This window comes from Psammomys obesus, unplaced genomic scaffold (assembly GCF_907164565.1).
Source record: "Psammomys obesus unplaced genomic scaffold, mPsaObe1.curated_primary_1811, whole genome shotgun sequence".
Taxonomy (NCBI): Eukaryota; Metazoa; Chordata; class Mammalia; order Rodentia; family Muridae; genus Psammomys; species Psammomys obesus.
The window spans coordinates 3,999,534-4,015,577 of NW_026596152.1; the positions used below are offsets into that span (position 1 = coordinate 3,999,534).

Here is a 16,044-nt window from a genome sequence, read left to right on the forward strand (position 1 = left end):
GGCGCTGCGCCGCCTCCTGCTGCCGCCTCTGCTGCTGTCGCTGCTGCTGTCGCTCGCGTCCCTGCACCTGCCGCCCGGCGCGGACGCCGCTCGCGGCCGCGCGGCCAACCGGACCCTGAGCGCCGGAGCCGTCGGGGGTCGGCGTGCCGGGGGCGCCCTGGCCCGAGGCGGCCGCGAGCTGAACAGCACCGCCCGGGCGTCCGGCGGCCCGGAGGCGGGCAGCCGGCGGGCACAGTCCGCGGCGGCGGCGGCGGCGGCGGCCAGCGCGGCCGTCACTTACGAGACGTGCTGGGGCTACTACGACGTGAGCGGCCAGTACGACAAGGAGTTCGAGTGCAACAACAGCGAGAGCGGCTACCTGTACTGCTGCGGCACCTGCTACTACCGTTTCTGCTGCAAGAAGCGCCACGAGAAGCTGGACCAGCGCCAGTGCACCAACTACCAAAGCCCAGTGTGGGTGCAGACGCCCAGCACCAAGGTGGTGTCGCCGGGGCCCGAGAACAAGTACGACCCGGAGAAGGACAAGACCAACTTCACCGTCTACATCACGTGCGGGGTGATCGCCTTCGTCATCGTGGCGGGCGTCTTCGCCAAGGTCTCCTATGACAAGGCCCACCGCCCCCCGCGAGAGATGAACATCCACAGGTGAGAGGCGCTGCTGGGTGCCTGCCTCGGGTCCCCAGGCCTCGCCCCCTCATAACATAGCTCCCTGGTCCTGTCCTCTCCATGCACAGCTCTTCTCTCCTCCTCCTCCCGAGTCACTTCCACCGTCGCTGCTTCCTTTACCAGCAGTAAATCTGTGGCTGCTCCCGCATTCCGTAGGAAGGAAGCAGCTTAGGCGTGCTTTTGGCGTTAGAGGGGATTTGCAACACAAAGTACCAATCAGTGGAATTCACGAGGTTCAAGGATAAGACTAGCACCAATTTTCCTATCCCCAGGCTTTATTTTTGATGGGATGTATCACGTTTAGTTTTTGTTTTTTTGGGTGGGTTTATTTGTTTATTTATTTTTAAACTGGAGTACCACCTTAATATAAAGAACTGAGCACTGCGGGCACCTCGCTGAAAGAATAGCAAATGGATTCGTGTGAACTGGGGTTTTCCCAGGTGTTAAGAGCTGGATGGTGTGGAAAGGTTGGCTGCCTCTGCCTGGGAGAAGGGTCCCCGTTTCAAGTTGACCAAGCACAGAGGGTAAGTCTTCCAGTGAAATGCTTATCTTTCCTGCTGAGACTGGAGGACTTCTCCCCAGGCAGACTTCTCGGAGTTAACGCTTCTGATGGTGTTTCGCCCAGCTGGGCATCCCTTTCCTGCACACATGGTAAAGAACTGTTCCCTTCCAGAATGTACAGCAGGAGCTTAGAACATGATAGTCCCAAGTTCCACCCTGATTGCCTCCCATCTCTGTCTCTGGCTCCCAGGGAAATGATTGGAAAGTCAGAGGTAAAGGGACAACGTGAGCACAGCCTCTCCTTTAGGAGTTGCACAGGCAGAGGATGCCAAGTCAGCTGTGCTTTCAGTGTCCCCAGGAAGATGAATGGTTGAATGTGGCTCCAGTGAAAGCCCTGCCCCAGGAAATACTTCCATTTCTGGCACACAGAGTGGGCACTGCCCTAGTTCCCAGGCCCAGCTCCCAGTCCACTACCTGTGAATTGACCCACCAAGCCTCACCTCACCCATCCACCATTTAGCTCATATGCCCACCTTTCTTATCCTCGTGGCTTGAAAACCTCCTCCCTTTGCTGTTCTGAACATTAACCACCCCTGCCTTGCTGAAAAGAGGAGGGCAGGCAGAAATTTCTGGGCATGTTGAAAGGGCCGCCTCTCCCCCTCCCCCGATGATGTGGGTGTGGAGAAAAGATGATACTCCCTGTCAGGTTTTCGTGACCCAAACCCAGTAAAGGCAGGCATTTCACGCTCAAGTACCAGACTTGGGCTGACTCTAGAGGGAGCACCCCTTCTTAACCCTTCATTACCAGATCATGCTACCACCACCGTCCTTTAGCTACTCCAGCATGGGCTTACTCAGCATCGCTTTGGATTTGAACTAGAATTGTGCACAATGGCCTATGGTCTCCATGCCCTGCTCTGTAGAAGATGGCTGATGTGAATAAGATAAGAGCAAGGTAGCACTTCCTAGGAATTTGTTTGGTCTGGCAGTGAATCCTCCCTTGGCTCAGCTTGGAAAAATAAAGAAGGGATTGCCGAGGAGCAGGTGCATTTTTGAGGCAGAGATGCTATTGACCCAGGACTCAGAGGCTCCTCTCCTCTTCCCTCTTCTTGCATCATGAGACCCACCCTGGGCTCTTACCACTTTCTAGCTGAGTCTCACAGCCTCTCCTGGGCTTTCTCCCTGCCCTACCCCCACTGCCCTGTGCAGTTTGTTCATCATTTCAGCTGTGTTGATGACGCCTCAGAGTCTGAGAGTGAGTCCCAGTGAAGACAGGCATTCATGTGGCTCTGGAGAAGCCACTGTTCCTGACGTTCCTCTCTTCTTCCCCACAGGCTCCCTCCATCCCACATGGGGGGCGGTAAATGTAGTGGCACTATCGGGACAGTTTCTAGGGTGAGAGAAGGCAAGAGTGAACCACCACAGGGAAAGAGCTGAACTTCAGGCCTTAGACCATTATGCAAATATATGTGTTTCTCCCTCAAATTCACCTCCTGATTTCATGCAGTTCACAGCACCACTCCCGCAGCTGCAGCCTTTGCTGATCAGTGCTTGGAAACCATCATTCTGGTGCTGGGTTTAAAGGGGACAGTGCCTATCATTCATTGCATGTGCAGCAGGTTGGGGGTAGGGGATAGAGGGTCAGTGATCACTAAGGACACTCACGGGTGACCTTGAGCAGGTCCGGGAACTTTGTTTCAGTTCTGGGTAACTGGCAAGATGGCATATCACCTGGACCTCTTTCTTCCAAGTGTGCCACAATGAGTGCCCACATCAGTCTCACATGCACCTTTGGGTGAGAGTTGGAGTGGGCTCATCGTCCTCTGCTCATACCTCAGAGGTCATTGCTTTCCACACCTGGGCGGGGAGTTGTGTCATCCATGTCGTTAGAGAGGCAAGGGAAAGGGGGCAGTGATGGGGGAGATTTGCATTCACCCAGTAGTGAGTTTCTCCTAGGGAAAGTGGGGAGAAACAGAGAATGTTGTGGTCAGAGGTCAAGTAGGGAAACAGGATGTACTTCAGTTCAGTGCTTTTTGTATTAGTGCAGGCGAAATGTGTCCTTCCTGAAAGGGAGAACAGAGCTGTTGCAATGCACGAGCCTCCCTGAAGACAGGTAGACCTGGTCCCTTCTTTCCTTGGGGCAAGTTGTCCTGAGTCTGAGGGCATTTCAGTGAGGCAAGCCTCATTGCAAAGGAATATTGTGGGAGTTTGAGAAGAGATGGAAGATGGGCTTGGCCATCTGCTCTGCCTTGGTGCTCACAGGCTGGGCAGCCCTCTGCCTGCCATACACATGTGCATTCCTTATGGCCAGACGTTTTTGTGTCTCTTCCTCCCTCGAAGGGAAGAGCCGTATTTGATTTTTCTAGATGTGATTAGCCCTCCCTAGCATGATTTTGAGTGAGAAGTCAGTGTCTGGAGGAGCGCTAGCCATCTCTCTGGGGATCCTGACAGACATTCCTGTAGGAATGATGTGAATGTAACCATAGCCAGCTAGCTGGGCTCTGGGGAGGAGAAAGCGATGGTAGCTCTGGTTGAGGGTGCACCGCCTTTCCTGGCTGGAACCCTAGTTCTATTAGAAGCTATATCCTCTTCTCACCCCTGTTTTAGTACTTGCCAGGTTAAGGCTGGAACTGATCGCCATGGTTCCTGAGTGTCTCTGTAGTCGTTACCTGGGGCTGTTTGCCAAGAGAAGGATAGACCGTGTCCTCCAGGAGTATGGGCTCTGCCCAGCATCGAGCCTCAGAGGCCAGCCCCTTTTGACATTCTATTCTGCCCTTAGCTGTCTCACATCCAAACCTATTCCTCTTCCTCACCATGAGTTGATTCATTAATGTCTCGGAGATGAGAATTGCCCTAAGGATGGCTTCCTGTATGGCTTCTCCTTTAAATGGCTAATTAACAGATGGGACAGGAAAGTATTAAGATGCTGTAGACACAGTTGGTGAAGTCAGAGGTGCCTGTACAGGGTTGGGAGTATGGAGGAAGGTGGGCAGGGAAGATGGGAGGATGCTCAAAGAAGCAGAGCCCGGGAACATGCCATCAGAAGGGGAGGGTAACTTGGCAGAGTCCCCGCATTAACTCTCTTCTTTCTAGAGTAGGTCGGGAAAAACTTTGCATTGCCTTTTCTCCTTCTGGCAGTCAAGTATAAACCGGGAGAGCTCCCATCCAGGCCATCCCTGCCTTACCAGGGCCACTCCAGAGTTGAGGGAGGGAAGAACTCTTTCTAAGTACCAGGAGACAAGCTGTCAAATCCTGTCAAAGGTTCCTTCCTTTTTTTTTTTTTTTTTTTTTTTTTTTTTTGACATGAGCTCCCCGTAATGAATTGATACAGAAGTTTGAAGTTTGGGAGGAAAGAGGAAAAACAAATCTTACCTTAGGCTGAAAAGTTCTTTTACATTTTTCTTGTTTTCCTTTTCCTTTTCCTTTTTAGAAAGGGCACATAGGGAAAGCTGGGAAATTACAGAAGTATTATGAAGGATGGTTAGGGGCAGGATCCTAGGAAGGCAGAAAGAAGATAACAAAAACAGAGGAAGTGATTGGACAAAATGTTGATGGCTACCACTGACTTAACAAAGCAGAACAAAGCTACACTATAGCCCCTCCCACAGGCCTGTCTTTGTTATGGTTCTTGAGTATATGTGGATGCATTGCATGTGAGGCCTGCTCACCTTGAGAGGGCAGAAAATGGTTCAAACTCCAAAGCACACTCCCCTTGACACACCGGCTAACAGGGTTCATGTTTGCTTTAGCAATACAACCATGCAAATGCTTGTCTAAGCAGAGCCTTGACAACCTTGACAATCCTGAGACCTTGAGAACCGTCTGGGGTCATGCTGCTCTCTGTCTTCCTACTTCTTCCTGCACTACCGGGAAGCTCAGAAGAATTGCATCCTGCCCCATCCCATCCTGCCTCAGAGTACATTCATTTCAAGGAATCTGCTACTGAGAAACTAAGAGCTTTTCCATAGGTCTGCTCTCCTAAATAACTTGTAAAAGACAGAGTGTAATTCATTGTTTTCAACTGCTTTAAATGAAAGATTGCATTGACTGGGGTGCTGATTCAGATCAATTGTGCAGAAAGCTATGGTTAAGACATCTGAAAGGTGTGCTGACTGAAAGAGGTCAATTATCCCAGACAGACATGCCTACAAATCTGGAATAAAAAGGTAGGGAGACGCAAAAGAACTTCCTCTCTCTGGTTCCACTGGCTGATTTCTCCGGAGCCTGGCAGGGTATTATTTAGGTCTTAATCTTCATAGTCAGGGAGAGCCTCCACCTCCTGCATGTTGGAGCTAGCTCTCTGTTTCTGGCTGTGACAGTTGGCAGCTTCCGTCTTCCCCGTAGCCAACCCTGTCCACTCAGAGTTCTAAACAGCCCATGTCATAGACCCAAGTGCATCTTGCCTTACAGTTTTTGTCACGTTCTTTGGCAATATATATTTTATGAAGTTACAGAATTACAGTGTGACTTGATGGATGTGTAAGATGTGTCACAGTGGGGAGGGAGAGGGGGTTGTGATGGGGTAGGTGAGGCCCAAGCTACCTTCATTGCGAATGCCCCTTCTGTGGTGATTTTGTTCCTCTTTTCTTTACTTTGAAAAACTCAAACTCATTATTTTTCCCTGAGTCACATTTATGACCTCATATTTGTACTGCTTTTGTTGGCAGATATTATAGAGGGGAAGAAGGTGTGGGGAGCTTACCAGCAAACACTAACAGGGTCTGAGGCCCTTGGCCTTGAGCCTGTAGTAGGCTAATTGTAAAAGCAATCTGGGCAGATTGTTAACTCAATTATTTTTCTACAAGTAAAACCAAAGTCTCACGAAAAGGCAGACTAACATATTCCATTATTTTGTCATCCAGTTCAGAATTGTGGGCTTATTCCCACAGGCAGTTTAACTCTGTAATTTTATAAATGAGGCGCTTGAAATCAACAGAGCATGGGTCACAGTGACACATGTCCAGGCTAATAGCTGAGTGAGCTTTGGCTGAAAGCCCCAGACCCCTGGAGTCTAGGGTCAAGCTCAATCTCATCTTCTTCACTGAAAGCAGTCTGTATTGTTTTCTGCTTGATTCTTAGTCATCAGCAAATAACTTCCAGATATTTGGAGATGTGAGTGACAGTCTTCTTTCCCTCCCTTCCCTGTGTCTAGCTCTTGAGTCTTGCCGGCCTCCGTGTTTCCATCCACCAACATGATTTCTTGAGATCGTCCCTGGTCTTTTTTGCAGTTTCTCCGCGTTCTTTTCTAAAGGGCAATAACCTGATCTAAGCATAATCCTTTAATAAGATGTGAGTAATGCAGACTGTTGAAAAAGGAAAATACAGCATATGCCAGAGGAGGGTGGACCAGGGCAAGGCAACACTGAATAACAGTGTGGGTGAAAATATGAAATTAAAAATGTGGCTGTAGATGCTTCCGCTCTTACCTGGAGGTGGGGGGTGTTCCTGAGACTTAGCACATCAGTGAGGTTCTGCAGTGTGTGTGTGTGTGTGTGTTTGTGTGTGTGTGTGTGTCCAGAATCACCCTGAGGTGTACGTAAGATCACCCTTTGAGACACAAGAACACAATTCCTGGTGAGTCTTGTTCCTTTTCTTAATCTTAGATCATCAAGAAACTATCAGCTACCAGGGCTGGAAGTTTGGGCTCATCATTATGAGATGAATCGGTAGGGCATGATGCTTGGGGGCTTTGCATTTGATATGCCTGGTCCTCCCTTTTAAAGAACTGGGGTGCCTGTATTTATTGAATTCTTTTCCTAAGCAGTCTCTTTGAGAGACTACATGCCGATTCTTCTTCCTCAAATGGCTCCATAGCACTTCTCCTGGTGATACTTTGAGATTCTATGGACAGTCGCTTTGGCTTTTGGTAACCACAGCGTATTTTCACCTTCCCAGGGAGATCTGGTTCATTTAAGCAGTAATAAGCCATGGGTCAGGCTAATGAATAGACAAAGTGATGGGATGCCACCATGCCCTCACGATAGGAGCTGCTGGTAGGAGCATCTCTACTGTCTCGGAAAGCAGGACCAGGGGAGGAGAGAGCCACTCACCTGCCCCGAGACCATGGGGACAGGGCTGCTCCTCACAGGGGAAGATAAGAACCTCTTAGGCCAGTTTCATGCGACAACAGGGTGCTGGGCAAGCTGTGGGGTAGTTGGGAAAGAAGACAAAAGAAAGGAGTTGAATATGCATCAAACATTTCAGATAACTGTCCAAAAGGGTGGAAAAAAGAATGTCCCACATTCCTGTATAAAATAGTAGACAGATCGCTCAATTTAGCTTCCTGCTTTGATACCGAGGGTAAAGGGACCCAGTTTCTTTGGGATGCATGCAGAGCGGAAGCCGGGGATCAGAGCCCCTGTTCACTGCCCTCCGCCCTCCATCACAGGGCCACCGCCTCTGCAATTCTGTATTCAGATGGGGTTACCAGTTGGGGCAGGCTGCCGTAGATATTTGCAGATTCATGAGATGAGGCTCCACAGTATTTCTGGAAGATTCTTGACAACCATTTATCATACCTACCTTCTTCCCATGCCCCCAAATTCATTTTAATGGGATGGGATTGGTTGGGGCAAGAGTGGGCTGGTTGAGTCAAGGGCAAGAGGCAGAGAGCCAATATAGCCTGGGAAGTTGGGGCCGTCATGGGTGTCATGGGTATGCTCTTGCAGAGGGGGAAAGTAGGCGCCTTGGTATATGTATTAATCCTATGCGCCCCCCCCCAGTACATGTGTGGGCCACTTTCTAACACTCTTGAGGGAGTCTGTTTCACTATGAAATTGTGCAGTGGGTATCAAAAGGTAGGAGTTCTTCCTGCCAGGAACTTACACTCTTCTATCATGTGTGGAACTCAGGAAAGCTATAAGACCCCAAGGTTTCAGCTAGTTGAGGTCTCAAACAACAGGGTCTGGCCTTGAAGACCTACCCTGCACCAGGAGCCCTGTTCTGCATTTTTCAGGCTAAGCCTTCGCATCCCTGCCCCTCAGCCCAGTAGAGCCTAGAGGCTTGTTTTACAGGTGAGGAAGCCTCCTCAGAGAGGCATAATGACTAGCCCATGGCCATGCCACCACTACGTTGCCCATTTCCACCTTCCTTTAGGGTCCAGAAAAGTAAATGTCTTTCACTTTCCTGACAGTCAGGGATACCCAAAATACTTAAGAAAGCAATCCCTCTGCCTGTGCGGGGGATGACTTGTCACCAGAAAGTATGAGAGGATCAATGATCTCTCATCTAGGGCTAGTAACATCTCCACTTAGACTTCATTTGGGGTACAGAGGTGCCCAGAACAGTGAGAGGGTTTTGTTTCAAGGGTTGGTGCTGTTGGCCGAGACAGTAAAAGCATACAGAGAAGTATAAGGAGCAAGACGAAACCTCAGAGTCCACTGAGGGGAAAACAAAAAGGATCCAAGCCCCTGTATGGTTTAGGAAGAAGCCCTGGGCAATTGTACATGAGTCATAGCCTCTGAGAGAAGTGAGGGTTGCTAGGGGGTGGAGGAAAGATGAGGTCCAGGGAGAGGACAGACCTCAGGCCATCCCTAGCTTTAATTGCTGAGACCCACAGCTCTCTAATAGGTCCACTTATCACATTCCCACCTGTCCCCCACCCAGTGCTGCAAATGCAAAAGAGAGCTGCGGCCTGACTCTCTCATGCCCATTACAGCTCTCCTCTCTCACTTCTGTCCTGCTAGCTGTGTTAACTCAGAACTTTGCTCCTTCTCTGCCTCCTTCTTTCTCAAGTCCTCTGACATGAAGGACACAGAGAGGAAGGAATCTTAAGACACCTGAACAGCCACAGCTGGGCGTGGCCTCCAGCTGTTATGTCTGCAGCCCTGGCATCCCTCCTCTGCAGTACCACAGCAGGGGTACTGGAGCAGAGGCACTGGCTGTGGAAGGTGTTTCATTCTCCGCTAGAAACCAAGCTCTGCAGAGCACTGTGGTTAGTGCTCTTGCCTCCTTGCATCTCTTTGCCCTCCTAGGATCTTCCATGCCTAAAGCCACCATTCCTGTCTCCAGGGCCCTGGGAGCTAAAGCTCCAGCCAGGCTCTGCGTGGCTGGGGCCTTGGCCCTGTGCCCTGACGTCAGCAGAAGAGTCTTTGCTTCCTGTAGCCTTCTCAAACACGCTCATTATTCCTTGCTTTTCTGGCATTTGGTCTCATGTCCTGTTCCCATTAGCTTCTGCATTAAAGTCTCATTATTCAGAACACCTGTCCTCTGGACATACTTGTTGTTCTCTTAGCCAAATGTCCTCTTCTGGGAAGCGTGGTTTCCACCCTTTTCCTTCTTTCTGCACTCCAGCTGCTCCCTGGGGAGGAACCCTGGGATGGGCTGTTAATTCAGTAGATCTCAGAGAGCCTTCTAGATCTCTTCCATACTCTCCTTCTCTAGGTCCTGGGGCTTTAGACCTTTGATGGGGTTTAGCAGATGGGTGGGAAGAGGGAGAGTGAGGAGCAGGGAGTTGTTGGGAAGTTTTTGTTTGTTTGTTTTTTCTAGTTCTGGAGTTGGAGTCAGATTTCAGCGGGAGAGAGTGGTGACTTCAAACTGACAGCTCTTTTGGAGGATGAATGAGGCTCACATCAAGGCTCCCCCATGGAAAAGACTATGGAGTATTGCTTTCCCGCTGCGTTTCTAGTCGGCGGCTGTCTCTGACTTATTGCTGTGTGTCAAAAAACCTGCCTAAGCTTTCCTGGGAGTGACAGCTCATAGGTTTGGGTAGCCAGCACAGGCCATTTGTGCTTAGATGATCCACAGCCAGCTTCAGGCCCAGGACCCATGTCCAAGCAGTGACTGACTTTTCTCTGCACCCTGGAACATTTGCGAAGAGGAATATCAGGTTTTTAAGCAAATCTGTTTCTCTTGCCACTGCCTTCCCATCTTTCCTTCTCACCATTCCTGGACACCTTTGTCTTGTCTTTCTAATCTCGCCCCACTCCATCTCTTCTTGAATTCATCCAGCTGTGACTTCATTAAATTGCATCGATTCAGATGCCACTAATTCAAAACTTATCCTAATGGGACCTGGATGAAGTTGTTTTTCTTTCTTTTCTCTGTCTGATAAAAAGCTATGATGAGCAGATTAATAGCTCAGACAAGACTCCAAAGACTGTGCAGGGCATGTACACCATGGAGAAGGACAGGATGTCTGTGAGCAGACCAGGTGGACAATCAGACAGTCGGTATGCTGATGATAACTCTTTCATATCTATTCAGTGAAGTAGCTTCCAAAGATCAATTTTATTTTATTATTTTTAAAGTTTATTTACAACCCCACAATGGCTCAAGGAACAGTAAAAATGTTACCTCATGCCTGAGTCTGGTGATGTAGGCCTGTTTTCAGCTATTCTGGAAGCAGATGCAGGAAGACCACAAGTTCAAGGCCTACCTGGCACTACACTATTCTTTACACTCATAGAGTAAATGCACAATTTGGACAATTTAGTGAGACCCTGGACTCAAAAATGAAAAGTCAAAGATGGCTGGGAATAGAGTATTTGCCCAGCGTGCATCAGGCCAAAGTGGAATCCTCAATATTGTGCCCAGGCATGTGTGTGCACATACATAGTTAGTTATGTTCTGTTTGTGTTCTCTAATTCTGTTCCTGTTTCATCCATTGAGATCAGCCTCCCTCAACTGCTATGGAGTGACTGTTGCTCAACTCTCTTCAAAATGCTTTTTGAATTCTCTCTGGGGTCTCTCCAATTCTCTCTCGTTCCTTTTCTCATTTCATTCTTTTATGATTTTAGAGAATCCACGGCTCTTTTGACTTTGAGAAGTAGTGTTATGATGTCATAGCTGCCAGATGGTCAGCTGACCCTGAGAGGAAAGGGGTCCAGAGGCCAACTTCAGACAACTTGCCTTCAGACAACTGATGGGAGATAGAGGACCTTTGTTCCCTTTGATGGGCTCGCTCAGTGACCTAAGGTGCATAAATCGCCATTTCAACACCTGTTTGGAGGAGGCAGCACCTCCTATAGGAATGATCTGAAAACAATTATCAGGCATCCCTGCCTCTTGTAGAAAAAAAGGACTTTGGCATCCTCTTCTTCATCTGCTTATATGCTATCAAGGGACAGATAACAAAGCTCTTTTCTCTTACTTTTGGAGGGTGTCATTCATCTTATCCTGCCTTGGAGCATTTTTTGAATGTCAAGATAGGAAGCCGCTTCTATCACTTTCTGTCTCCATGATCTTGAGTGAGTCCTTTGGCTCCTCTGGTCTGTCATGGATGTGAGATAAGAGTGAATATGCTGTAGTGATATGGGCTTCTACGGCCCCATTCTGACCCCATTGCACCTGGAAAGTCAGGACAACAGGTGACATCTTTAGTTAAAAGAGCAGCATCCCTGAGGGTGGAAGAACATTCACTTTTCCTTATACATTCCTGTGTTCTTACAGTCCATGTTGAAGGACGGAAATGTCCTCTGCAAATGGCCTCATAAGAATGCTTGGCTCTAGCATGTTTATCTTATAGATCCTCTTGGTAGAAAGGGACTTATAATGCATGTTTAGTCCCTTCCCTCTGGGCGTCATCTTCCAACTCTTGGAGTGTAAGTGCCCATTCATTGATCTGCTCTGCAGACATTCAGTCTGTTCTTAGGATGCATTTTCAGTTGACATTCATGGGGAGCCCAAACTGACTCTTTACTTTCTCGAGACTGTAAGACATCTCCCCAAAGATTGCAGCCAAGGCCCCTCTATCATCTCTTCAGTGTCCATCATTTGAATCAATAGCCATGTTGGTGAGTCTTCCCGTGGGACATGGCTTCATGTTTCTCTGGTTAAACAGTCTGTCCACCTACCACACCAACTACACATGGAGCCCAGCCATGCAAAGTGAGCTTCGAGACCCAATGGGTTCTTTAGGGAAGCTGGTTGAAAAGCAAAGCTCAAGGAAGCATTTTTTTCTTAGTTGTAGGTCCCATTAATAGGGATGGACAGGAAGTGTCAGCCTTGTTTGGTTAAACAGGAATAGTGAAAAATATAATGAAAACTACTGAATGACTGACTAAAGAATATTTACATGAATATTATTTACTAGAGCATGAAAATGATAATAATGTTTATGCTCATCTTAAAGAAGAAAAAGATGGATAGTAGAAGCAAAAAGGGGAGAAGAAGAAAAAGACTGAATACTTCATAGAAAATGTTTGCTTAGTCAGGTTGATGCGTTTGCCCCCTGACAGAATTCATGGTTATGAGTCCTCTGCCTCTCCATGGGCCTTTATCTTGACTCCTTGTATGACAGGCAAAATATGCTCTGCAATGGCTTAGTGAAAAAGAACACACACCCTCTTCACACCTGCCTCTCCAGGCCCAAGTAAAGGGTTCAAAAACACCTGGTGTGTGAGCATGTAGACTGGGATCATTAGGCTGGGGTGGGAAATGTGATCTGTGAGTGGTTCTTTCCAAGATGACCATGGCCACAGCTAGACCACGTGATTTGAGAGTTTTGTTATAGCCGCTTTGCTGAGTCAGTCCCCACAGCTTCTTTCTTCCACCCGGGCTATAGTTGTGTTTCTGTAGCCTGAGCCCATTTAAAGTTTATTTAGGCAAATATTTATTTAGTGCTTCCTAGGCACCAGACTCTGTTCCAAATGTTTCCCAAATATTAGCAAATTCAATCTTCATGATGACCCTGAGAGGTAGACAATATTATTTTTGGCCTTATTACTTTGGCTTAGTGTTTAATGATAAAACAGAGCCATGGGAGTGTAAGTAGCTAATGACCATCAATGTACGAAATGGCCAGGCTCCCAACTTAGGTTCCCTGGTTCAGAATCCCAGTATTTAGTCGTCAGGTTATGCTGTGTTTTTTTTCTTACCTAGAGACTGAGGTCTTTTAGCAGAAGCAAAAGGCAAAACAAAACAAGCAGAACATGGAAAACAACCAAAACTAGCCCAAATACACAGTAAACGTATACCTTACATGCAGGTGCTTTCATAGACTCATCTTTCACATGCTTGGTTGTATGGTTATGCTAACATATCTTGGTAACAGCCTCCTGCCCCCCTCACTCCCCACTTTCAGTTAGCCAGTAGCAACACTTGACACACTCAAATCTGATTCATTATCAAATCACCCGAAGATTGCTGGAAAGTTTGGTCTTGATGCTTCTGCATTTCTTAGACATGGGTAAATTTGCATTATGATTCCTGAGGAGGAAGTGCATAGAGATGCTGCTGCGAGGAATGAGCTAGTGGAGACTCCACTATCAACAGCCTCAGGACAGGCAGACATCAGGCAGGAGCATCCACTGGCCCTGCTTACTTGAAAACCAGAACAAGCAGGCCGCCCTTTTCCTTGCAGAGATATTTACTAGCCGTGATGAATTCCAATTGTGCTGGGGACAACTCAGACCTGCAGAACAGCTCAATGCAGATGCATAGACATTGTTAACCAACAAATGAGATCCTGCATCCATTCTGCGCCTCTGTGTGAGGAGAGCGGTCTTGTGCACACACAAAGCCAGCAGCTGTGTTTTTCAAGTGGACTGTGAGAGAACTGGGAATAGGGAGAAATAAATTAAGCCATTCTCCTTGGTCCGAGGTTATTAAAAATATGTTCATTTCAGTTGTCCTGACTGCAGATTTTGGAGGATAAAAACTCTGACTGTCCAGAAGAGAATGGCAAAGGAGAGGTCAGAGAGGACGCCAGCCTGTCATCAAGTTCAATGCCAGTAAGATCTCAGTTATTTGGAACTCAAATAACTGGAATCTTTTACCTAGCTGGACTAGAGCATCTATACATTACTTCTAGGGAATTATAAAAGAAGCAACTATCAGAGATATACAGGGAAAAAACAAAACCAATTTCCACGAATTGCTTTGCACTTTTGGCAGTTCCCCTTCTTAAAATGTACACTTTATTTTCTCTGTGAGGAGGACCAAACCTCTGTGAGAGGCTGATGGCCCCTCTCATCAAGAAGCCCAATTCCTAGTGGCAACAGAATAGAATTAATTATATTCAGTATACACAATGAGTCAGGGATGTCTTGAGAAAATTCTTCAAAAAACAGGAATGATCCAGTTGGTCCTCAGGACTAAGCACATTCACTGCAATAGTTTATTTGTGGACTTGTCCACTTTGGCCTTTTTCATACCTTCCCAGCATCATTATCTCTTCCCTCCCCAAAGGAGAATCGGCATGACTAGGGCCTGACTGTTGGACTAGCTTCGCTCTTGGCGTGGAACAACTTACTGGGTTGTTGCTGATCACATTTTCTTCTTTTACGTGGCTTAAGCTTTTTTCTGTGGCTCAGAAAACCGGGGATGTGCCTGCTCCTAATGTCCATGTGGCTATTTCCGGGTCCCCATGAACAGGGTATCAATAGACCAGTCTTACAAGGTGAGATAAGGGGTCGCAGGTTTGCACATACTTCAAGGAGACCTGGGTTTGACCATCTGCTTGGTGAATGAGAAATGAGGCAGAAAACCCTAAAGTTTCATTTTGTGTTCCTTTGCCACATCTGCTCTCAAACTTGGTAAATCACGAAGGCCAGGGGACCAGAACTTGGCAGAGCAGTGCTTAGTTTCCCACTCTGGCCTCATGCAGAGCAGGGATCTAATGAAGAATGGTGGCACCTGTTTAGGATTTCATCAGACTGAAAGGTTAGCTGCTGAAATCTGTGATATTTCAAAGCTGCTGGTGTTAATGACTCACAGTGAAAAATAGACCTGAGTGGCTGAGCTGCAGCTGAGGTCAGAGGTCCACTAAAGATTGAATAGTCTGTAAAGTTCTATTGTTCGGAGACCATGGTAGGGACACAGGAGGTAAAAACTGTGCTTAAGAGGCTAGAAGGAAGGATGGATACATTGATGGGTGAATGGGATTAATGAATGTGTGGGTGAGTGAATGGATGGATGGATGAGTGGGTGACTGATAGTTAGGTAGATTGGAGGAACAAAGATGAATAGATAGGTGAATAGATGGGAGGAGCATGAATGAATGGTTGGGTATGTGGATGGGAGGGTGGATGGATGGACCAGTGGATGGATGGGTAGGTGCAAAGAATGGATGTATTAGAAGATGAATGGATGAATGTAGATGAATGGATAAGTACAGTAGATATTTAAGCTAGTGAATAAGTGGTCTTGACCCAGTCATTTAGTTGTTACTGCATGCCCACATATCACCTGACGTTTGCTAAACTTGAAGGCCGTAGTGCTTAGTGTTTATTAACTTAACAAGGCCTAGAGTCATCTGGGATGAGAGAATATCAGTTGAAAAAAAAAATGCCTTCACCTGACTGGCTTGTAGGCAAGCCTGTCTGAACATTCTCTTGACTTAACGATTGTTGAGGAAGGACCTAGTCCACCCTGGATGGTATCACCTTTGAGCAGGTGTATAAGAAAACAAGCTGAGCACACTATGGGGAGCCAGCCAATAAGTAAGCAATGTTCTTCCATGGCCTCTTCTTCAGTGCCTATCTCCACATTCTTGACCTGACTTTCCTCGTTGTTGGACTGTGATTGCAATATATAAGCTAAATAAACCTTTTCTTCCCCAAGTTGCTTTTAGGACATGGTGTTTATCACAGAAAGCAAAAAGAAAAAGAAAAAAGAAAAGAAAAGACAAAAACCCATCTGACAAAGGCCCATCTCGGGGAGAGCAGAAAAAAATCATTAAAGAGGAAAGTGAGATACAGATAAGCAGTAGTCTCTCTGTACCAAAAAATGCTCAGGCTTGTCAGAAGCCCCGCTCTGAATTTCTGTTCCATCTTGTTTGAGTACTGATATAAGTCTGAATCTTAAATCCTTAGTAAAAATTAGGGTACTCTATTTGTTGTAAAGGTCACAGTGCTAGAAGCAAAGGCAGGGGGCTGGGCAGGATCATACTTAGAGAGGAAGTGCTATTCAAAGGTAAGATGGCATTTCCACCATCCT

General features: G+C 47.3%; 1 protein-coding gene across 1 annotated transcript in view; it reads left to right on the forward strand.

The window, feature by feature from the left end:
• The window catches only part of Shisa6 (shisa family member 6), a 283,641-nt gene that overhangs the window by 2,912 nt on the left and 264,685 nt on the right, over positions 1-16,044 (forward strand). Inside the window, exon 3 of the mRNA XM_055593994.1 lies at positions 3-645. Within this exon, the coding sequence (XP_055449969.1) occupies positions 3-645 (643 nt within the window). The remainder of the gene's footprint in view (positions 1-2; positions 646-16,044) is intronic.